The sequence below is a fragment of the Saccopteryx leptura genome, chromosome 2, assembly GCF_036850995.1.
Source record: "Saccopteryx leptura isolate mSacLep1 chromosome 2, mSacLep1_pri_phased_curated, whole genome shotgun sequence".
In the NCBI taxonomy this organism is placed as follows: Eukaryota; Metazoa; Chordata; class Mammalia; order Chiroptera; family Emballonuridae; genus Saccopteryx; species Saccopteryx leptura.
This window is the reverse complement of record NC_089504.1, coordinates 108,903,126-108,928,834: the sequence shown is the minus strand read 5'-3', so window position 1 is coordinate 108,928,834 and position 25,709 is coordinate 108,903,126. Positions and strand designations below refer to the sequence as shown.

General features: G+C 38.9%; 1 protein-coding gene across 4 annotated transcripts in view; it reads left to right on the top strand.

The window, feature by feature from the left end:
* Positions 1-25,709, top strand: part of NAV3 (neuron navigator 3) — a 277,955-nt gene that overhangs the window by 82,900 nt on the left and 169,346 nt on the right. For 3 of the 4 annotated variants that reach the window (XM_066368505.1, XM_066368504.1, XM_066368503.1), the window contains exons 7-8: positions 749-1,772; positions 10,748-10,863. In XM_066368505.1, the coding sequence (XP_066224602.1) occupies positions 749-1,772; positions 10,748-10,863 (1,140 nt within the window). Of the gene's footprint in view, positions 1-748; positions 1,773-10,747; positions 10,864-21,046; positions 22,031-25,709 lie in introns of those variants that run through there. The other variant, XM_066368506.1, reaches the window with a different exon arrangement.

Here is a 25,709-nt window from a genome sequence, read left to right as displayed (position 1 = left end):
AGGTTTAAGCAATTTCTCAATATCCATTATATGACATATTCTTATAAGGCTATGTAGAATATCAATTTACTGCTATAAGCTATATCAGTAATTGGAAAAAATATACAGAATTGCTTAGGGGTAAGGACAGTGTTTTGTTCACCTTTAGATATCTGTGACTAGCAAAATTCATTTGAATAAGAGTCATTTTTTTTTTTTTTTGTATTTTTTTAAATTGGAAATGGGGAGGCAGTCAGACAGACTTCCGCATGCATGCACCCCACCAGGATCCACCCCGCATGCCCACCAGGGGGTGATGCTCAGCCCATCTGGGCCAATGCTCTGTTGCAATCAGAGCCATTCTAGCACCTGAGGCAGAGGCCACAGAGCCATCCCCAGCACCCGGGCCAACTTTGCTCCAATGGAGCCTTGGCTGCGGGAGGGGAAGAGAGAGACAGAGAGGAAGGAGAGGGGGAGGGGTGGAGAAGCAGATTGGCACTTCTCCTGTGTGCCCTGGCGGGGAATCGAACCGGGGACTTCTGCACGCCAGGCCGACACTCTACCACTGAGCCAACCGGCCAGGGCCAAGATTCATTTTTGAAGGCAAAATAAAACAAAACAATCACATCACACAAAGGAATGATGCCACATGGTATGTCTGTCTTCAGCCACAGGAAAAAGACCGCTACGTGTCTGTAGTTAGAAGCAGATTGGTGTGAAATGATCGAAACTAATCAGCCTCTCCATTATTTCTTGTCTTGATGTCCAGATTCCTCCAAAGGACCTCAACCATCTTCAGGTGTAAATGGTAACGTGCAGCCCCCCGGCACTGCCGGCCAGCCCCCTGCCTCCGCCATCCCTTCTCCGAGCGCCAGCAAGCCCTGGCGCAGTAAGTCCATGAATGTCAAGCACAGCGCCACGTCCACCATGCTGACCGTGAAGCAGTCGAGCCCAGCCACCTCTCCCACCCCACCCGCGGACAGACTGAAGCCCCCTGTGTCAGAAGGGGTCAAAACAGCCCCCTCGGGACAGAAATCCATGCTTGAAAAATTCAAGCTGGTCAATGCCCGGACTGCGTTACGCCCCCCGCAGCCTGCCAGTTCAGGACCCAGCGATGGTGGAAAGGATGACGATGTCTTTTCTGAACCCGGTGAAATGGAAGGTTTCAACAGTGGTCTAAATAGTGGTGGCTCAACAAACAGCAGCCCCAAAGTGTCCCCTAAATTAGCCCCTCCCAAAGCTGGAAGCAAAAATCTCAGCAATAAAAAGTCTTTGCTACAGCCAAAGGATAAAGAGGAAAAGAACAGGGACAAAAATAAAGTTTGCACTGAAAAGCCAGTCAAGGAGGAGAAGGACCAGGTGACAGAGATGGCTCCAAAAAAGACGTCTAAAATCGCGAGCTTGATCCCAAAGGGCAGCAAGACGGCAGCAGCCAAGAAGGAGAGCTTGATCCCATCCTCCAGTGGGATTCCCAAGCCGGGCTCCAAAGTGCCAACAGCAAAGCAAACCGTTTCTCCCGGCAGCACAGCAAACAAAGAGTCTGAAAAATTCAGGACTACCAAGGGAAACCCTTCCCAGTCCTTCCCTAAACCCATCACCGCTGAGAAAGCAAGCACATCCAACTGTCCTCCTGTGGAAGGGAGGGAAGCCAGCCAGGCGTCGCCCTCTGGTTCCTGCGCTGGGTCAGCGGCTCAGGGCGGTGGGCAGACCACGGGAAACGGTGCCGTCCAACTCCCTCAGCAGCAGCAGCACAGCCACCCGAACACTGCCACAGTGGCCCCGTTCATTTACAGGTAAGGTGGCCTCTCTTCATCCACAGTTGTGCATACACATTTGCAGGTCTGTGCACTCCGAGTGTAATAAGGAAGGTTACTGGAGTCAAGTTTTACATAGTGATTTTAGAACAACGTTTCATTCTGATGATAGAAACCTAGAATTTAAGTTTTCAAGAAAAAAAAAAAAACCTTCAATATTCTTTAGTGCTCCCCTCCTCTCCCCTCCCTTCTCCTCCCCTCCTCTGTCCACAAGAACTTGAAGGCCTTCAAAAGTTAAGCTGTTTGTTGTCAAAAGCAAACTAGAAGCCTGATGCCACGATGTTCTTCTGTTTGTGTTACTGCTACTACCACAGCTATTATTTTTACTATTGGTCTTTTACAATAGTTCTCAATTTTATAGAGTTCACAGATACTTTTGCCTCTGGAGTCAGACAAATGTAGATTCAATGCCCAGCTCCGCCACTTACCAGCTGTGTGACTTTGAACAATTACGTCTCTGTCTCATTTTCTTCAGCTGTCACATAGGAAAATAGTATCAATCTCTTAGGGTTGTGAAGAATAAGAGGGATTGGGCTTGTAGGAGTTGACCTTTGAACCCAAATCTGCCTAAGTCTTCGGCATGCCTTCCTTTGCCTTTCAGTTCTTTCTGCTTTATAAAAATAAGAGGTATTGTCACTGGAAAAATTCTGGCTGGGAAAATGTCAATGGTAGGTTTATAAATTGTTGTTCATAACTTATTTGTAATGGGAAATGCATAATTGCTCTTAAGTAGTATAAAATTTAAAAAAAAAAAAAAATATATATATATACTTTTTTTGAAAAATAGCCTCTATCTAATGGAAAGATTGATAGCTGATGGTGATTTTCCCCCCTTTTCTCAGCCCACTTCCAGGTTATGCTAGGTTATTAATTATTCCTTCTGGGACTCTAATATATGCTTCATAATACATTCTTGCAAATTGAATATTCATAATCCTAAAAATATAATGTTGAGTTCTGGAAGTTAATGGATATCTTATTAGACCTACTTCCTCTACATTGCATGGATATTTGGTATTAAGTTATTATAACTCATTTATCACTAAAATGTGGTCAAAAGTGTTTTTGAATTTGGTGTCACTTTATCCATTTAAAGAGTAGATATAACTAAGATCAAAGGTGAACATTTTAAGAAAGAAAATTTTAATTCAGTGTAAGTGGTTCCCAATAATTAGACCTATCTGAATGGACTAGGCTGCCTTTTTAAGTGTTAAGGTGATTACTGGAGTTAGTTACAAAGTGGTAGACTGATCAGTTGCCATGGTTTAAGTAAAGAGAAATCAACACTTTTCCATATATGTCCCCATCAGTCATTTTGTAAACACTGTATCATAAGAGATATAAAAACTTTGTTTTTTAAGTCTCTAATGTCTGAGAGCTCAATCTATTGTGGATAATGAAAAAATAAATATAATTAAAAATTTTAAATTATTGCTGTTATAGAAGTACATACAACATACATAAATAATGTAGAAGAATTTTCCTAAGTCTTACATGAGGTCAGAGTCAATAAATGCATCACAGAGGAGATAAGATAAAAGATGACTTAAAGGATAAGTCAGAATTTGACAGGTGGAAAGGAGAATGTTGTGACATCATCCAAATTAGACATTTTACAGTTTAACAACTCAAACATGATGGCAAAAAAGTAATAGGCAAATTATGAAGTGCTAGACAAATGCTAGTAACAGCAACTGCTATAGAGACTAGAAGTAATGTAGTATGCTAGATTCCATAAATGGAACACTAACCATTTGATTAATACCTCCCCATGTATGTTTGCAGCTAGTCCTATTGGCTCTTCTTTCAAAACATACCTTTGAACAACATTTCTTTGCCTTTCTACCCCCTTTCCTGGTCCAACAATGTTACTACCAATTTTTATCTAGTTTCCAATGACTCTTCCAACTTCCACTTTTGGCCCTTTCTTATATCATTCTTCATATAGCAAAGACTCTAAACTTCAAAAAGTATTCATCGTATGTGTCATTTCAATTCATGAGACCATCTGTTGGATTTCTATTACTCTTAAAATGTGAAACTCAAACGCCTTACGAAGGTCTGCAAAGCTCTGCATAATCTGGCTGTCTCGTTAGCCCTCGAACCATACCCATTCCACTGCCCCCTTAGCACATTGAATCCCCGCCTCATGTCTCTTCTCAGCAGACTAATTTGTTGGGTCCTTTATCACAGATGTCCTTTTTACCCAGAATAACTCTCTTCCAGTTCACAGCAGGCTCCTTCTTCTCATCTCAGGCACCCTCTACACAGAAGCTATCTCCAGCTATCTGCTCCAAAGGAACACCCACCGTCTCTTGCCTAAATTGTACCCCATTATCTCTTGTATTTTATTTGTTGAGTTTATCACTACCTGCTATTCCTTTTTTACTTATTAACAAGTGTGATTTCACCTGCCTCTATCTGCAATATAAACTCAGAGAGATCCAGAGTTTCTTCTTTGTTTATTTAGTAGCATAATTGCCCAGAATGGAACCTACTGACAGTAGGCACAAAAAAAAAAAAAAAAAAATATTGAATGAGACACCATCATCCTGGGGTAGACTCATCTGCTACAGAAAAACAGAAAAACTGCCAGAATATATTGTATAATGAATAGGAAAATTTCTAAACAGCCTTAAATATTTAAAGAATGAAATCATTCTTTAAATCTTTCTCTTCAGGATATTCATTGGCTTTTTCTCCCCTCCTTTCAGCATCACCTACAAACTATCTATTATGCATAAGGCTTCAAGGATAGAGGGAAACATCATACATCTCATATAGCATTTTCCTTCCATTGTCTCAATATAGCAGGCAAAAAGCTGACTCTTATAACTATAAAATGAAGCAGGAGGTTTAAAGCTCCCCAGCAGTGAACCAGATTTGGTGCACAGAGGCTACAAAAAAAAAAAAAAAAAAAAACCAGTGGAAAAATTCCTTTTAGCTGTTGGAACCAAGGATAGTGGTACTTGAGCTGCATCCGGAATGATAAGTGGAATTTGGGCTTGCAGAAAAGAGGAGGCTAGAACAGGAAACATCACGAGGGAAGAACCATATAAACAGAGTAAACCACAAGATGGGTAGTGTGGTTGGTGAGTCGGTCAGTAGTTCTGGAAAACTGATGACCTATTGGAGCATAAATATAGTAGAAATTGTTGAATGTCAGGAAACTGGACTCTGTATATGTGTGGGTGTGTGTGTCCATATGTGCCCATGAGCATGTGTGTATGAAGCACAGTGAGAAAATTGCTGTGTCTTCACTGTGTAAAATGGATTGTTAGTGGGAGAGATCAAGGCAGGAGAGATCACATTCAATGGCCAGATGAAGGAGAAAGTCACCAACTTGGGAGGTTTCTTTAAGGCTTCAATGAAAGTTCCAAATTACAGGAAGTAAAGAAAGAGAAGGGGAAGAAAACAGTTAAAGGGGGAAAAAATGCCTACTTATAACAACTGTTTCTTTTATTTCTTGATGTCTTCCATTTAAGTTGTATTTATTGGCCTGGTTTTTCTTGTCTGAAGTTCAAAAATTACCTTTGCTCCTGCAGACCTTCTACAAAATGCTTCCCCTTTGCCCATGGGTCATTTTTCTCTCCCTGCTTTCACATTTATTACTTTAGAGCAATTTTCTTCATACCCACAAAGATATGTGAAGTAGAATAGTGAAATAATTCATTAAGGAGAAAAGAGAGACCTACGCATTTTCCCTAAACCTCTGTCTTTTTAGCTGCGCCCAACAAAATTCCAAAATACCTGTTACCAAGATTCAGAATGCAACTCTTTTTAGTACATTCTTTTCACTTTATTTTCTGACCCTTTGTAGTAAATGCCAAGAAAACAACATATTGGACTTAAAGCAAATTCTTAAAGTCAAAGAGCACAGAATCAGGGTGTGGGCAATTTAGAAAAGAAAAAGCCAGTCCTTAGAGAAGGCAAGGCAGTGTTCCACAGAGAGGACAGTAATCATGCTCTTTAAACACATTAATTAAACATGAGCAGAGACCCTTCATACACACTTGATTTGTAAATTTAGGCCAAGAGAGTCTGAAGTTAAAGGTTTTTAAATTTCTTTTGATATATGACGTATTTTACCTAAAAGCTTCATGGATTCTCCAAAGAGGTTTTTGTTGTAACAAGTTTTTGTGAGATTTCAGATTTGCCTGAAAGTAACATGAGAAACTGACAGTGATACTATGTTCTAAAAGACAAAGAATGCAAAATATTAGATCTGAAAATGCTTACTCGCATGGTTTTAAGTTTGACTTATTTGTTGCACAAATATTGAAATGTAGAGCTTATAACTATCATGCAGACAAAAGCTTTTGTAAGCCCTGCAGCGACGATTGTGGATTATGCTGCAATTGCGGTTTTATGCGAACTGGGCATAATTGGTCATCAGCACAAAAAGCTTATTTAATGCTTGCCTGACTAGCTTAAATTTGCTAGATTTGATATATATATCTGTGCATCAGGTAGCAGTTTGAACTCCCTCACACTGCAATATTTTTAAGATGGAATACAGAGCCATGTCTAGAAGAGAGAGGGCCTGCTGTGTAGAACACTGCTATGAGTTGGCATTCTTTCAGCAGAAACCTTATTAAAGTACCCTTTCTATAGTTGCCTTGCAGGATTCACTGCCAGAATTCCTAATCAAACCACTGCCATGTCTTCTTTCTACATGTTATTTTTGCTTGGGGAAAAAAATTTTAACTTATGGGGAATTGGCAAGAATAGTACAAAGAACTCCCATTATGCACTCAACTAAGTGCACCTAGTTTTCATGTCTTCCTAACATCCCTCAGCCTGGAATGGTTCTTCAGTATTTCCTGACTTTCATGACATTATTATGTTGAAGGCAGGCTTTTGTGTAGAATGTTTTTTAATTTGGGTTTGTCTGGATATTTCTTCATGATTAGACCCGAATTTTATTTATGTAAATATCTATGAATAGGTATTGATTTATTTGGAATGTCACAGAAGTTAATGCTGTGCTTTTCCCATTGCATCCTATTAGGTACAGCACAATATTGATGTTTTCCATTTTGGTGCTGTTAAATGAATCACTTGCTTAAGATAATGTCTGCTATGTTTTTCACTCTTGAGTTACTTTGCTCTTTTTTTACTTACTAAGTACTTTTGTGGAAAGTATTTTAAGACTGCATGTCAAAACTCTATTATTTAATATGCTTTTACCCTTAAATTTTAGAACCCATTGAGGTTCCTTGCCTGCATTAATAATTTGCTCCAACGGATGTCAAATGATTTCTAATTTTAGATTATTCCTTCTACATTTATGCCCTGACAATCCATTTTAAGAAAGAGATTCCTCTTTTCCTCTCTCTCTCTTTACATTGGATGGGCTAATGGGTTACTCCTCTGGGGCCAAAGTTGGTTCACAGTTGTTCGTATGGAATACAATGCAATAATTAATAAGTAATAATACAAGAATGAATTCTGTCTTGTGTACTCACAACTGTAAACCGGCTTTGGTCCCACCTTGTGTTTATGGAATATAATCTACTGATATTACTGTTTTTGTTTTTTGATGCTTGAATTTTCCCAGATTTGACCATTGGAAGCCCCTTCAGGCTGATTGCAGTCCCATTATTTTTGAGAAGTTCCTTTCTTTTCGGCTGAAGGTGTTCCTGGCGTACCTTACACTGTCACTCCCATGGCTTCATCTTCCATCTAAGGAGCCCTGGTTTTTTTCATGGGAATGATATTTAGAAAACAAGATTTCCCTGCTTCTAATTTTTTCTAAATGGTGAAATATATGTAGGCACACACACATAAATATATACTTCTCTATATCACTATTTATCTCAAAATCTATTATTATATGTAAATATTATTATGTGTGGCCTGGGCCCTGGCTGTCATCTGGCTGCCTTCCCACCAGGATGGAGAGGAGAGAGCCAGCCTATTGCTGGTTTTGAAAAGATAATTGCTTATCATTCCCTTTTCTTACGTTTATAAAGCAGGAACGACAAGATCATTAGTTCATGTTCTTGACTCAAACCAGTTCTACTTGTATCAACATTTATGACTATAATCATATCAAGATGAATCCACAGGGAGATATATATTTAATATAAATCAATAAGTAAATCCATAGTTATGAAATTTAAAGATTGATAATATCTATGATTTATTGCTGAGTTCCTTCAGATGGCACATAGAACAGCTTCTTTTTCTTATGCATAAAACTTAAGGTGACAAAGAGTAAAATCTAGGATAGAGCAGTACATAGTGTCACATTCAGATATTGTCTTGTTATCTTCAATATTCAGGTACTTTCTATTGTTTAGCAGTCATTCAGCGAAGGGGACCTCAAATTTACTAAAGTACTCAGTGTCCAGTTTGAATCGAGTCAAACTGTAGGATAGTGGTTAATAGGACAGTTTTTACAGGTTAAGATGTGGGTTGAGTACCAGGTTCCTATGTATGATAAAATATGCAACTTCTAGAACAAAAATGCCGTAACCTGATTGGCTTAAATAAAAAACATTTATTTCTCACTTTCTGGAGGCTCAGAAGTCCAAGATCAGGAGCTGGCAGGTTCAGTATCTGGTGAAGGCCTTTCTTCCGGGCTCACGATGACCACCTTCTCACATGTGACAAAGGACAAGAGAGCTCTCTGATTGTTTTGTAAAGGAACTAATACCATTCATGAGGGCTCCGCTCACATGCCCTAATCACCTCCCAATAGTCCTACCTCCACATACTATTATATTGTGGATTATGTCTCAGGATATGAGGTTGAGGTGGGGTGAGGGGGTGACAAACATTGAATCTATAACAACAGGATTGGGTGGTGTTTGAGTGATAGGCCGTAAGTAAAACACATCGTATTTGGCACATGATAAGTACATGTAAACAGCAAATAGCTTTTATTTTAATCATTGGTGGTGCCTAGAATTTCAACCACTACAACTTTTAGTGACAGACACTAGCCCTGAGGGCCCGGCTTCTTAGAACTCTAAATCAAAATGCCATTTTCTCAATGCTACATCTTATAGTTTTGATAGGTACTTGTAACATGTTGGCCACCTTGTAAATGCACAGTAAGATAGTGTACCCATGACTGTATCTGCTAAATATTTCATCATGATGCTCATTTTTCTTTTATAGTAAATCTGAGGGAATTTTTGCAATATCACTTTATATGGGAACAGTGAATGAGGCCACTGCAATATTTCAAAATGTACCTTATCCTCAGAAAATACTATTAATTCCAAAGTCCTCATAAATTGTTTCATGAATCAATCCCAAAACTTTTATTTGACTGGAATGAAGCATGCACAAACATAGAGGACACATTGAAGTCTTTAAATATCTAGCTGAACTCCTTTGATCATATGTATAATTTTAAATCTTTACCAGTTAGCAATAATTGTTTCTCTAGAGACAGGAGTTAAAATCTTATTCCAAATAATGCAGTGGAAATCCCAGAGATGTGAATGGCTTGTGACCTATGTAACATAGATATCTGGGCCCATTTAGATGTATAAACAAACCAAAGATGACTTCTAAGTTCTTTTTCTAATCATTTGAAGTTTAACTTCTTCCTTCATCAATTTCTTTCCCTATCACTGCTAATGTTGGTAACATGTTCAGGGAATACCATAGAAACTTAAAAATAAGGTCAATTAGATTGTCTTGTGACTTAAACTAAAAACACGTTGAAGAGTGAATCAGCCAGAAATATACACTACCACATTAAAAAGTAAAATTAAACAATGGCTTCTAAGACACTAGTCAGCTGTCAAAAGCATGAATACTTTTTATAAAAGAGTGTCTCAGGCAGGGGAAGTGGGTACCTAGCCAATGGAAGTGAGTACTATCTCTCATACATTGGGGAAGATAGCCATAGTTAGATCCTGGGGAATACTTTTTAAGATCATTGATTGGAGCAAAGCAAAAACTCAACTTCTAGGAATACATTCTGAATACTCTTTTGCTTCATAGATATTTTCCTAGAGGGATATACTGTGAATGTTTATAACCAACATGGCCACAAGCATTCAGGCTCCTGCGACAGCTGTGGGTCTATTCTGATAAGAACCAATTGGCATTGGGGTTTAGACAGCCATCTGAGCCAACTACTTAATGTGACTCAACTTCTGAGTGATGGGTCTGTGATTCCTGAGCCTGCATGACTATAAGCCAATCCTGGCTCCCAGCCAGTTCACCAAGGCACCATGACTGAGGCTTCTTGGCAGGCAGCCAGTAAGCTTTCCCTGGGGTCTCCAATCTCATTACCTACTCTCCATTTAAACATATTCAGCAAGTAATAAAAAATCCTTGGAAAACTTTAGACAGTTTTCTTCCTTTCCAGGCAGAAGGCTAAAGAACAGGTCAGGGAGGTACAGTGACCCACAAGAAATAAGCCCAGTGGAAGAATAGAATTATAGTGGACTTTAGGAGTAGGGAGGGGTAAGGAAATTCTCCTGTCCTTACACAGCTTTGGAGTGTCCCAGTCAGAAATAAATGCTTAATGAACACAATGCACAGGCAAAATGAAGATAGACTCATAGATAGAGAGCAGGCTGACAGCTCTCCCAGGTTGGGTGGGGAGGGTGAGGGATGAAGAAAAAAAGAAAGAAAGGAGAGAGGAAAAAATTATGAACATGGACAACAGTGTGGTGATTGTCAGGAGAAGGGAAGGGGGTGGGGGGAAATGGAGAAGGGTGTGGGGGGATAACTGGTGATGGATGGAGACCTGACTTGGGTGATAAACACACAATACAGTGTACAGATGATATGATGTAGAATTGTGCACCTGAAACCTGTACAATTTTGTTAGTGTCACACCAATAAATTCAATAAAAAAGAGGAAAAGAGAAATGCTTAACTACCTTGATAGAAAACTTTTAATATGTTGACTTCTTATTATAGAGAGCTTTAATGGGTCACTGGTGACAGCATCTGCTATTTGTCTTCTTGGTTAATTTCAGAGCACATTCAGAAAGCGAAGGTACTTCTTTATCGTCTGCCGACTCCTGTACCAGTCCTACTAAGATGGACTTATCATACAGTAAGACTGCTAAGCAGTGCCTGGAGGAGATATCTGGTAAGTGACCTGATCGAGGGGTAGGTCAGCCTTAGAATTTTTGTAATTTCTCCATAAGTCTTTTTATTAAAACGTATTTGTGATATACTACTTCTCTTAAGCATAAACGCACTGGGTACATCTCATGCTTCAGAGATTCTGAGATATTTGTCTACTCTGTTTAGGGTGATGTCTTTGTTGATCTATAAATATTTCTGGAAAGAATGCTAGTGTTTTTGGAGGCTGAGGTTTTAAGTCATTATTGCCCTTAGTCAAATTGAATATAATCAGAGAAAACCTGGAGAATTTTCTATTGTTCATAAGGCAGCCCTTGAATATATTTGGAGATTTTAAAAAATATTAAGGATCAGTTGTTAATGTACATTTCTCAAGGCCAATCCAACCTGCTCTGTCTTTAATTCTGTACTGTTGAGCATGCTGGAAATGCGTATTCTGGAAAAGAACATTTTAAAGTATATAAACAATGTAAGAAAACAAAGGCATATACATACCCCAGGCACAGTTTATCAGATATTCAAATGTATAAAATAGAAAAAACTTTTTTTTAAAGGTTTTTTGTATTTTTTATTTTATTTATTCATTTTTAGAGAGGAGAGAGACAGAGAGGGAGAGAGAGGAGAGAGAGACAGAGAGAGAGAAGGGGGGAGGAGCTGGAAGCATCAACTCCCATATGTGCCTTGACCAGGCAAGCCCAGGGTTTCGAACCGGCGACCTCAGCATTTCCAGGTCGACGCTTTATTCACTGCACCACCACAGGTCAGGCCAAGTGTATAAAATAGGATTCTCAGCTTTAGTCTAATACTTTTTCTAGGATTCAGATAAGCCCAGGAAAATATGGAAGTTCTTTGGTATAATTTTATTACATGTAAGTATGTTCATGAGACCTAAGTAAGCTCTTATCAAAATATGCTGCTCCTAAAGGGGAAGAAAGTTAAAGGACATTTTATCTATTTCTAAGTGTAAGTATGCATGAGAGTCAAAATATGTCTGTTATTCCAAAACATCTTTGGCTCAACCTTTGTATTATCCAAAGAAAAAACCTAAAGTAACTGTTTAACTTAAAATACTACTGTAGTATTCCAAGAAAACAAAGTATTGCTCTGAAGCTCATAAAAGTAACTGTGCCACAAATTTACAGGTTGAGAGACTTCTTACCTTGGCAGACTTGAAACACCTTGGCAAGAATTCATTTGCCATGACTGCAATACCATGGATGTATGTTGACAACAATGACAGTACAACATCCTAAGGGTTCCTTTTGGAATTAACGTCAGTGATATCACTAGGCACCATGGGTTTTGTGTGGCTAGTACGGTAGGCCAGTGCAGGGGATGGGGTAGAAATGGTGATGCCACAGCATAGCTTTAGGGATGGGATTTGTAGATTATCCAAATACGTGGGGGAAGTGTTAGCTTTCCCATAGCTCCAGAGAGCCCCATGGGCAGAACGATGTTGTACATCTGCATTGTGACTAGATATTTTTTAAACCTTAGTGTGGCATGAAGTTGCATATGCTTCACATATTTCATTTTTCATGAATGTCTTCAACTAGTAAGAAGAGCTCGGTTGCTGAGCAACAGAGCAACAGCCCCAGATGGGCAGAGAGAGCATTGCCCCCTCGTAGGCATGCCGGGAGGATCCCAGTTGGGGTGCATGGGGGAGTCTGTCTCTCTGCCTCCCCTCCTCTTGCTCAGAAAAAAAAAAAGAATTCCATACCTTCATTAAGTCCTTATATTCTTATCTGTACAAGTTAAATTTCACTATCCATTAAAAAATATTTTTTTTGGATATAGATATTCCCTCTACTCCACTGCCCATTCTTTTGATTATTTAAATAGAAAACTTCAACCTTTAGTTAAATTCAATGTTTCACCTATCCTGTACCTACCCAGCAGAAAGTGACAAGAAAATTTCAAAATTTATGAGATTAATTTCACAGTAAGTTTATAACTATGTCTTCAACTCATATCATCATGCCTATAAAACACTAGAGCTCAAATCAGTGAGGGAAAATGCATTTTGTAAAATCTGAATTCTAATTTTTATGTGAATTTCACAAAGGAACTTATTTTTCCTGAAATTAATATGTCACTGAGTATTTCTGATTAAATAAATAATCCTTATTTGACTTTTTCTCCAGTTTCTTATTTTATCTACCATTTGGTCATTTTTTTTTCATATTTAGGTTAATATTTTCATTTAATGATCTGATGTTTTACTATAATACTACTTAAAACTGAAATATAAACTAGACTTTAACATAATATGATAATAGTAGAAGGTGTATTATTATTATTATTATTATTATTATTTTGTATTTTTCTGAAGCTGGAAACAGGGGAGAGACAGTCAGACAGACTCCTGCATGCACCCGACCGGGATCCACCCGGCACGCCCACCAGGGGTGATGCTCTGCCCACCAGGAGGTGATGCTCTGCCCCTCCGGGGCATCCACTCTAGCGCCTGGGGCAGAGGCCAAGGAGCCATCCCCAGCGCCCGGGCCATCTCTGCTCCAATGGAGCCTTGGCTGCGGGAGGGGAAGAGAGAGACAGAGAGGAAGGAGGGTGGGGGGAGAAGCAAATGGGCGCTTCTCCTATGTGCCCTGGCTGGGAATCGAACCCGGGTCCCCCGCACGCCAGGCCGATGCTCTACCGCTGAGCCAACCGGCCAGGGCCGAAGGTGTATTATTTTGTAGCAATAATAATTTAAAAAGAATCATTGATTTGAGTGTGTGATTTAGATAGGAACATAAGAAAAGAAAGAGAATAGCCAATACATGCTGAAATGAGGCATATCTATAAGATTGTCTCCTTCCTACCATTATTGGTTGAAAATTAGCCTATAGTGAGGAGTTGAATATTTCTCTCAATGCAATCTTGAAATTCATGGAAGAAAGATGGTATCCATTTGGTTGTGAGCTATACAGTGGGTTCCATAATCTGAGAGATCTGGATGGGGCTACATCAGTGACCAATTTGTTTTTTAAAGTGACCTTGTCTTCTAAGTTTTCCCAAGCTATATAGTCTCATGGTCATACCCTAGATCCAGCCATCATCAGAATCCACAACTTCTTTATAACCTGACTTCTTTGTTCCCTATTTTTGCTGATTAGAGACTCCTATTTTATCAGTGTTCTTTTTGTTTCTTTACCCCACCACTGGTTCTACTAATATTTCCAATTCATGGCTCTCATCACCTTTCACTGACCTCCTCAAACTCTTCATTCTGCCCCCTTTATCAGCTGAATTCCTGTGATAACTGAATGGAATTTACACTTTTCTTTTTGTGACAGAGACAGAGAGAGAGAGACAGAGAGAGGGAAAGAAAGAGACAGACAGACAGGAAGGGAGAGAGATGAGAAGCAACAATTCTTTGTTGCGGCACCTTAGTTGTTCACTGATTGCTTTCTCACATGTGCCCTGACCGGGGTGGGGTGGGGGGTGCTACAGCAGACCAAGTGACTCCTTGCTCAAGCTGGCAACCTTGGGCTCAAGCTGGTGAGCCTTACTCAAACCAGATGAGCCCGCACTCAAGCTGGTGATCTCGGGGTTTTGAACCTGGGTCCTCCAGGTCTCAGTCCGACGCTTTATCCACTGCGCCACCGCCTGGTCAGGCTAATTTACTCTTGCATGTACCATTAACATCTTTGCTTCTTTCTCACTTCATTGTACTCATTTGATGAAACCACAGACCTGGCTACATTCAACTCTCCACCTAGTCCTTACCAGCGATGAATGGACCTGGGGAAAAACACATCACATTGTTGATGTGACTCACTTTACCTTCATGACTACTAAGCTCAAGTGAGCATTTAATGCTTCCCGATAGTTATTCTATATTTCTCTGGTCCCTTTACTTCTTTTTATACCTTTTATTTTCCTTTCAAACCTACAATAGTACCTCTCCCATTCTTTCACTTAACTAATGTTTGTGATGTTGACTTTACTGAAAAAATTAAAGCATACTGAAAAGAATTTCAAAAACCCCTGCTACCATATCTACCCATGAACAGCATTTTTACCCATTTTCTCTGCCTTTGCTTGGACTATTTTGTTTCCTTTATATCTCCTTCTCCACCAAAGCATTCTCTTTAGCCCACAAGATACTACCATCTCTCCAATCTTAATTAAAACAACTTTCCTTCATCCACTTTATAGCTTTTCTTTTCTTTCTGATTTCTGCTGTTACAACTTCATTCTGGCTGCTAGAGACACCCCAGAGTACAAAAGCACTTGAGTTATTGCCACACCCTACCTTAGACTGGTCCACAAGATATTCTTTCAAAGACAATGTGTGATATGGGAAAAGTAGTGTTCTAGGAAGTAGAAACATTAATTCAGATCTCTGCACTGCCATTACTTAGTTGTTTGAATGTTTCCTTGGTTCCTGTTTTCATGAGGAGACTATTTTGATGCTTATTAAACTCGTAGGATTATTGTGAGATATGGTTTTATTCTTCCACCCATTTTTCCAGTTGTTATCATCTGATACCTTATACATGCCAGGCATGCAAAGCATTGGGAAAACAAGCACATCTAATACATTAGCCCTCCTATGGAAGAGTAAAATAAAAATAAACTTTAAAACCTCAAATAATTGAATTACCTGACGTAATGCCAGTGGCCAAGGCCAGGCAGGTTTCATTGGATTCAGGCAGGCGCAGAGAGTAGAGGAACTGCGGAGCCCGAAAGCTTTGGGCCATTCCCATTTAATAGTCTTGCAACAGCGGGCGAGCAAACAGGCAGGGAGAAACCACTTCTCATGGCAGCAGGCAAACCGATCAGGAAAACAGCCCCTCGCAGTGGTTGGCAAGCAATCCACGCCAACAGAAATTACCCATAGCCTTACATAGACATTACACATGTGGCTCTGCCATGTGCTCATGCACTAATCATGCAAAGTACAAGCACTCAAGCCTAACAAAGCTCTTTTCCCAATTCAGCACCTTGATTTTTGTTGGGAGTGTGAGACTATGGCCCCATCATTCTCTGTTCATGTGGACCAAGTGAAATTGACCCAAGCAAGTACAATTAGAACAACCCAATTCCTCCACCACAGTGTCTTTTTCAGGAATGGACATGTGACCCAACTCAGTTCACCCAAAAGCAATCAGAGTCAATCTCAGGACTTTTCCTGAGACTGTTAGGAAAAAGTTGCTCTTCTTTTATGTATGTATGTATGTATGTATGTATGTATGTATGTATGTATGTATGTATTCACTAACCCTGAAGCCAATCAAAATAAAGCTTGGACCTGCTAGTGGTTACCTTCTCCCTCAAGTGAAACAAATATAGGGGAAATATCACCTAAGGCAGGAGAGAGTGAGCTTAAGGTCATTGTAGAAAATGTTAGAACCCCTCAGTGACCTGAAACTATCCCTCCCACCTTCTCTTCAATTTTCTGTTACTTTTCTCAGGAAAAATCCCTTTTGGGTCTTAAAGAAATGTAAATGGCATCCCTATTGCATAACCTGAGAGAAGCATAATGTAATGATTTGTGATACTGTTAAGGAGCAAACTTGAATGGGCTCACACTGCAAAACAGATTTGTTAGAGGGATTCACTAAGTTAGCTGGGAAGCTTCACTGTTTACATTTTCAATGGAGCAGTAACTCACATGAAGTAATAAAAACATAGTGGAAGTTAAAAATGTAGTTAAATTATGATGTGAAGATAAGCATCAGAAATGAAGGACACAATAAAATGGCATACTGGAGAAAACTCAAGACTTTCACAAGTCTTATACACATCCAGAGTCCTTATGTATAGCATTCAAATTTCTTATTATTTGTCATCTTCTTTAGGAGGAAAACTGGTGATATTTACCTGACCTGAGGATGGTGGTTCCATTCATTATTACGTACAAGTGAAAACTATTATGTAATTTGTGGCCATGAGTGAGTGAGCTTCTAGCTTCTGTCCTACCCTTTAAGATTCACGCTATGACCTTGATATTATAAGTCCTGCTGAATTGACAGTTCAGATTCTATGGCTTTGGCGTGGGTTTTATTCTCACATTCATTGATAAAAAGAATCTGGCCCTAGAGACCATCCCTTTCATCAATTGCCAAGAGATCCTGCCAAATGTAAAGTGCGCTTTATTTTTCATTCCACTGGAATCATTCCCAAAAGTTGTTTAGGTTTAGGGGTTTTTTCCCCTACATGGCTTCACACTTGCCCTTTTTTGAATAAAATGATCTATCAACATGTATGGCGTTTGTTGAATGCACTTTTTTTATATTTATTTTTTATTTATTCATTTTAGAGAGGAGAGGGAGAGACAGAGAGAGAGAAAGAGAGAGAGAGAGGAGAGACAGAGAGAGAAGGGAGGGAGGAGCTGGAAGCATCAACTCCCATATGTGCCTTGACCACGCAAGCCCTGGGTTTCGAACCGGCGACCTCAGCATTTCCAGGTTGACGTTTTATCCACTGCGCCACCACAGGTCAGGCTGAATGCACTTTTTAACCTTTATCTAGAATTTATATTCAACTGAAAAACATTAATAGATGACAGACTGACATAGTATCAGCAAAGCTGGCTTGTCATTTGTAAAAAGAACAAAAAAGAAAAAGTAGTAAAATCATTGGATGAATTCAGGATATCATTTTAGAAATGAGAATTTAATTTAACCAGAGGGATAAACTAATGGTTCCATGTACCATTTCTGACTCAGCAGACTTCTCATTGAATACATAATGGGAAATATATGGTGTGTGAGACCTTTGTAAATGATCACTTAAGTTGCCTTTTTCTTGAATATTTGTAAAGATTAAGAGGATTAAACTCAGGTAATTTAAATCAGTTTAGATCTTTTACTTAAATAACCACTTTATAATTATGTTTGCTAAAGAGCTGAAAAGAATTCCTACTCAAAACAGAATAGTAACTATACTTTGGTTTAGGTTGTGGCAAAATTAGAATGATTTGCATTTTTAGTGTTGATTGGGCTTGTTTGTCTCCTCATTAGGCTTCCTCTTTCACCTTGTGTAACATACATTTACATGTGTGAATCCAAATAAGTATAAATACACTCATGTATGAATATACACTCAAAGCAAGCAGAGATCATTGCCTCTAGAGAAGCAATAAGTATATTCTCTGCTGTTGTTCAGGGTAAACTAATGGACTAATGTAGTTGCAGAGGAAAAAAAAAAACTACTGCAATTACAAATTGACAACAATAACTTTAACCAAAGAACCAAATAAAAATACCCTTTTGCTGATTTCTCCAGTGTTATTTCTTCAAAATAATTAGCCCCTCCTCACTGGCTCTATTGGATTTTTCCTATTCCTTCTGGGGTTGACTGCTGGGGAAGATGATATTTCCTGCCCCACTGAATCAGAGTGAACCATGTGATTTGATTTGGTCAATGGAATACAAGTGGATGTAAGACATGGGCCGTTCCTGAGCAGAAGCTTTAAAAGTCATTGCTTGGATCTGTTTGCTCTTCCCTCTGTCATGAGATCAACATGTCTCAGATTGGAGTTGCTCCTTTAACCTGGGTCTTAGTATAAAGGGTACCTGGGTCAGATGTGCACCCAACAATGAGTGGACATGAATGTACATCATTTTATTTATTTTTGTGCAAGCCACTAAAAATTTTAAGTTGTTTGTAACTGCAATACAACTTAGCCTACGCCAGAATTTCTCAACCTTGGCACTGTTGACTTTGTAGTCAGCATCATTCTTGTGGGGGTGTCCTGTCATTGTAGGATATTTAGCAGCATCATTGGCTTCTACCATTTAGATATCGGGAGTATCACACACCCCAGATGTGACAACCTAAAATATCTCCTGGTATTATTAAAGGTCCCTTAGGGGAGACCCAGTTAAAAATCACTCCTAGTTGAAAAGCACTAGTCTTAGCCTAACAGTTCTCAAAATAGAATTCCAGAGCCAGCAGTATCTGTATCACCTGGGAATATGTGAGAAAAGCAAAAATTCAAGCTCCTTTCAGACCTACTGAATGAGTGGCAGTGGGGCTGGGGCCCAGAAAGCTGTATTTTAACCCTTTGAGTAGTGAGCTTTTTCATGTTCGCTGACCCCCGGGAGTGAGGTTTTTTTTCTTCAAAAAATGATATTAGTTCCAGTTCCAGTTTTATTAACTTAAAATCATGTTTGTTTGATAACCAATTTATGAGAATAAGAATAACATACATTTGCCTTTTTTTAAAATGTTGCCTTACACATTTTTAAAATAAATCGATTGTACTCTGGATGGTCAGGAGGCATGAGGACGTACATGAACGTTTGTATTACTCAAAGGGTTAAGAAGCCTTCCAAGGGAGCTGGATATTAAGTTTAAGAACCACTGGCCTAAGCTAAATAGTACACAAGCATTCTTGTATAAAGAGAGTCCATAATTATGGCTTTAACTTATAGATGCAGAAAGTTAACTTTTTTTTTTTTTATATTTAAAGCATAAGGATTCTCTGGTTGTCAATCTGTAAGACTATACAGTATATGATAATATACTAGTATAATACCTATCAGACAAATTGAAGTTTTATAACTTCAGCAAATTTACAATAGTCTCATAAATTGGTGATTCATTGAGCCACAATAACTAAAAATGAGGGGAAAATGTTCTGTGTAGGAATCCAAAAGGAAGTGGTATTTTGATCTTTAAAAATATTGACAAAATGATGATTTTCAAAGGTTAATTGTCCATTTCTGTGATTTGACATTCGTGTCTTAGTTTTATTTGAACACATTTTATATGAACACAATTTATTTTTAAAGAGCAAAAGAATTGAGAATCAGTATTTTTAATTCAGTTTTGTTTATTTAATTGCAATATTTTTTATCACAAATATCACTACTCTTTCTATCTAATTCCTTTTTATGTGTCTGTGTCACATGGATCTAAGGATGATGTGTCTTGATCCTGAGTATAAGGAATAACTTAACTTTGCAAAGTAATTTAAAGATAAAGACAATATATAGTAAAATGCTAATTTTCACAATTAAGAGATTAGGCATTTCACTTGGTTGATTTTTCTGAGGTGAAATATAAAAATTCATTTAATTATATTCACAAAATGATAGGGATGTATAAATCTATTCTATGAATATTTTTATATATTTCTACATTTTTAATAAGGAATGTTGATAGATGGACAATCTCAAAAGTGTTTCTTTAAATACTTCTTCCTTAGCTCTCAGTGGCACACATGGTTGGTACTATAGCTGGTAGGTATTTTAAAAGTTTTTCTAAGCTCAGAATTTCAGGGTGGTGGTGTAGTATAGAAAAAATGCAAGATATTTATCTTTTACTTTTTTATTTTATAAAAATATTAAAAATAAAAAGCTGATTATGCCGCTGTAGATTTATGGACTACCATAGGAAAATTGCTCAGTATCAAAAGACATAATGTGCATTTTATTCTTTTTTTATTTTGTCACATCATTATGTTCTACACTCTTAGCTATAAACTTTTCATTCTTTACTTTGAGTCAAAATATTGGGGGATAACCCTTTTGTGTATGTGTGTAGTGTTTTTTGTTTGTTTTGTTTTCTATTTTTTACAGAAAGGAAGTGTGATTTTTATTGTCACATTAGGATTTTCCTAAATAGCTCAGAATAAAAAGCCCTTGAATTTGTCAAAGAGGAAGTGAAGTCTTTTCCTTTAAAGCATCATCTGTCAGCTGGAATGCCATGCTCCATTTTTTAGGTCCTTTACACTCTTGAATTTGATTTGTGCTTTTACAGCACAAATCCCAACATTCAGAAGGCAGATCTGCCTGCTTCAGCTGCCTGGAGCTATAGAGAATTAGTCTGTCATTCTCAGTGTCGGAGAGTGTGTGCTGTGTATGTGAGTATTGTGAGCATGTGCATCCGTGTCTGAGACTGGGTGGCCAAGAGTGATTTAAATGTGCAGAGGGTTAATAGTGCAGCTTCTCATTCAGCCTCGGCTTTGAAACCTGTGGCATCAGAGGCTGGACAGGCGTTTCTGTGCCCCTGGTTTAATTTAGCAGTATGTTTGCTGCCATGGCAGCCAGCAGCATCCACTGCAGCAGCAGCAGCAAGGAAGAGCCATAGATCTGAGAATGCAGGTGGAATAATAAAACGCGAGACGCTCGCTTGTGCAGGGCTGGGCTTCAGTGCTTAATTTCTGCTCTAACAGGGCTCGGGTGCAGAGGCTTTCCACGCTGCACCCTGGCAGTTCATCTAGAGTCAAGGGCTGCCGACCTAAATCAGTGAAGGGCTGGTGAGAGGTGGGGGAAAAAAGCGAGAGATATAGCCGGTGTTTCACTACCTCGCGTTTGGAAACACAGAAGCAAGAGAGGGAAATGTGGACCCACCACCCTGCTGAGACATGCGATTGGAGGAGGATGGGGACACAGAGTTGGCTTCCTGTGCTACTTTTCAGCTGGAGCAGCATCGTTGGTGAACTCTTCTCTGCTTCAGATATGTTCCAGCGAAATGTTTGTAAGTACTGCTGATGAAAGAACTGATGTAACAAGCTCAATTGATGCCGGCTACTGAATTGTACTGTAGCTCAAGAATCTTATGCGAATGTTTGAGCCTGCTTGGGCTTTTATTGAAGTGCATGTGTTAATTAAACCCAAAAGGGCCAATTGCCATCTCAATGTAAAAAGACAACATGAAGTCCAATTGAAAAGAGGAAACCACCAGCAGAGCCATGCAGCGGCCGGCTGAACTCTCGGTGTTTCGTGGCAAAGAAGTCAGGCGAAAGGGAGCTTGCCTTCAGAAACAAAAGTCACTGACCAATCTCTCCCTCTCCAGTGAGGGGGAGAGGAGACCTACTGTGCGCATTTCCAACTGGTTTGGGAATGCTGCAAAGGCCAGCCAGAGAGAAGCCCACTATGCGGAGAGGCGCACGCTGTCCAGGTTCCTCTCGCGGTCCATGCAGTCCCTGTACCACAGCAGCAGCTCAGGGGCCTGGAGCCTCCTGCCTGCCAGGCAGGCAGGCAAGGAGGGCTTCAAGGACTGGTCCTGCAGGAAAGGCTTGGAAGGCGAGAGCGATGAAGATAGCAGGTCTGAAGATGAAAACGTGTCCTCCAAGCAAAGCAGCATCAGCAGGAGCTGGGCGGAAGAGGAAGGAGAAAGCTGCCTGCGGGAAGGCACAGCCCACCTGGACGAGGATGTGATCCTTACCATGCTGGGCGATCTAGAACAGGCACTTTACTCGGACTTGTTAGGTAAGTCGGGCTTGCTCTTCAAACGCAGATAGAACTTTCAGAAGCTGTGTATTGGCATTTGCCAAATATCTTCCATGCATTTGACTGATTTTTTTTTAACTGTCGTTACCCAAAGATATGTTTTTTTTTCAAAGATATGTTTTTAATTCTTTGTGTCTTAAAATAATTTTCTTTATAAAGCTGAGCTGTGATAACCAAGTATGAAGTCTGTTTGGAGAAAGTAAATAGCACCAATCTGCCTTGGGCATTATTGGCCTTGTGTCCAGTTCATTCTGGACATGTGCAAATAAGTATTAATATTTTAAGAGCCCAAACATGTTTTTCAGTCAGTCATTAATGGAGCCTTTTTATTCAGCCTCCCTCACCACAGACCTATAATGAAGAATGAAGGGCGTCCTGAGTAGATTTCTGTGTAGTCAAGTCTTTCCTCAGCTGCCTCATTGGTACCCAAATAAATAGCCCTTGTTTTTACCTCAGTGACAAGTGCCATGAAGCTAATAACAATTTCAGAATGCAGAGGCCTCTTCTGACAGCTTTACTCACATACTTTTTTGGTGTTTTGTGTGCGTGTGTGTGTGTGTGTATGTGTGTGTGTGTGTGTGTTTTGCGGGGAGTGCTTGACAAAAAATGCTCCAAGTCTATACATTTAAACTTCTGTGTAGATAACCATGAACTGTTTTTATACTTTACACAGTAGGTCTTTATTGATTATATGAGTCTCAGGTGTAACTTCTGACATATCTTGAAATAGATATGAAGATGTCTAAAGTAATTTTACAGTTTTGTGATTAAATGTTAACTATCAGTTTGTCACTTGCCTGAGTAACTAAACTGTATACATTTTAATTTTATACCCAAATTCAGTGCTTTATCAAAGTATAATTACATCATAAAGTCCCTTATTCAAAAATCCACAAGTATTAAACCACTGAACACATATTTTATATCAGTTTTTATTTTCACAAAGGACTTCATATAGGACTCTTTAAATTTGGAAGAATTAAACCAGACCAGTTATCTCTTTATTTCTGATTCATACAATTGATGCTAAATATAGGTTTGTTTTTATTCTCTATGTAAGTCCTCCTGTTGTAAGATATTTTGTGAGCTTTTCTGGAATCTTAGTGAACCAGCTTTAGAAGCAAAAAGCTTTGAGAGATGGCTGATTCAAATATTGTTCCATTTTTAATGTTAGTTTGGCTTTAAAAGAGTAAGGTTTCCACAGTTGTGGGAATAGTGATTTCTGAATCTGAATACACCAGGTGCTCAGATGCTGAAGATTGACTTCTTCACTATTATGTGATTGCTGTGATGAACTGCTTTTCATAAAAGACATGTGTGCAGCACAAAGGCAAGAGAGAGGGTCTTAATCTATAAGAATCTTTTTCTTTTTTGCGCCTCTGGAACTGTAAAATCAAATGATATTCATCATTTTCCTTTACAATGATAGCATTTATCTTATTCTAAGTAATCCTATAAGTATTTTTAAAGATACCAGCAGAGTGCCTCCCCTGACAGTATTTGAGGGTTGCTCTGTTAAAGTGTAGCATGCTGTGGGTGGGTGTATATATGGCACATGGCTTTTTCTGCATAAATAACTTGGAACATTACTGTCAGAGGTATTCTCTCAGTAGAAGACTGTGTATTCCATGGTTTTTAAACTGAGCATCTACTTATCGTGTGTGTGGGATTATTCTCTTTAAGTCATTTTTTCCCCACTGATGCCAGTACTCAAAAATGTAAATGAGAAAGTAGGAAGAAGAGTGTTTTCAAATACCTCTAATATGAATAATCATACCAGGATAATGAAGCATTCCAACGTAATTTCCTAAATAATACTGCATGTTAAATGGGTGATTATTTGCAAGCTCATTGCCCACAGGAATTTTAGGATTTCTGCCATGTGCCTGACGAGGTTCTGCTTCTGACTCAAAATGGCCTCTTCTAAGTTAATTTTTAGGCAGGTTTTCTTGAGTTCAACTCTACTCTTGGATACCTTAACAAATCAGATAGACTACAGTCTGTACTATAACTCTATAGGAGAATATTTAAAAGGTAACTGAAGAGCTGAAAAATTTCCATCCAAATCACTGTTGGGTTCAACCACAAAAAATTAAGGTTATTTCTCAAAATAAATCAAGGAGCTGTACTCTAGTAACACTTGTAGTGTGAATGGTGTAGAGGACATAATTCTCTGTGAATCAGCTTCATTCATATGTCATTTGATTTTCTATTAAGAGATGGCAGTGCCAGCAGTGTTAATTACAGTATGTATAATTGAAGCCTAAAAAATAAGAGCAGGACCACACAGATCTGCTACTAACTAAAATTGCAAAGGCACCAAATTGAGCCTCTTATTCTGTGCCCTATTCATAGGGGATACCTTACAGGAACAAAAAAGCAGTTTGCACCAGTGTTAAAAATTCCAAGTAAATTAACTGCAGAATATGCCACTCTGGAAAATATGTGGTAGCCCTTACTATTGTGTCTGACACTTAGGAGGGTTTTTTATTCAGGAACAATATTTGACTTTGAAGTTATAGAAGTGAGAGCGATACAATATTTTTGTGACTAAGTAGATTTTTCATGTGCAATCTTCTGCTAACTTTTGTTACTAAATATTATTTTATTTGTGCTTTTACATTTAACCTTTTTAAGTATAATTTCCTCCCCTACCCTCAATCCACTAGATATCCTTTGAATACAAATTTACAGGATATTACAGAGTGGAGCAATCCTTAGGGGGTTTGTAAGTGCATTTAATTGTATCTTGACATTATAGGTCTTTGAGAACATTTACTGCAATAAATTTTATTTTGGTTATCTTTTATGACATGAACGAAACAGCAATTATGTTTAGCTCCATAAGTGCTGGGAGGAAAAGGTTCATTTGTCTGATTGCTATGAGTGGTGCGGTGTCCTGAGTGGGTATGATGATGAGAGAAACCAGAGGGGGTTCAGTTATGGTTCTGCAACCTGAGGGAAGCTGTGTAAACAAATAATGGATTCAGCTGGAAGACTCTGAGGATCTAAGATGCCTATTGGCTTGGAAGTAGGAAATTTATAAGAATGAAGATGCAGGCAATTATAGTTAGTAAAATGGAATATCTGAAAATACAATGTTCTTGAAGTTTATACAAAGAAGATATTGAAAATAATTCAGGCCCTGGCTGGTTTGCTCAGTTGGTTTAGACTGTTGTCCTGAAACAACAAAGTTGAGAGTTTGATCCCTGGTCAGGGCATACACAGGAAACAACCAGTGAATGAATACTGAGACTGTGTGGGACAATAAATGAATGCTTCTCTTCCCCTTCCCCTTTCTCTCCCTTTCTTTCTCTGTCTCTTAAAAAAAAAAGCTCTGGCTGGATAGCTCGGTTGGTTAGAGCACCATCCTGGAGCGTGGAGGTTGCCAGTTTGATTCCCCAGTCAGGGCACATAAAGGAGCAGCTCAATGTTTCTGTTTCTCCCTGCCTCTCCCTCACAAAATTAACAAATAAATAATAGTAATTCAAATATAAGTGTTATTAATATTATGCCAGTTGGCAAGTGGTTGAGATTCACTTAAAAATTCTTTTAGCCCTGGCCGGTTGGCTCAGTGGTAGAGCGTTGGCCTGGTGTGCAGGAGTCTCAGGTTTGATTCCCGGCCAGGGCACCCAGGAGAGGCACCCATCTGCTTCTC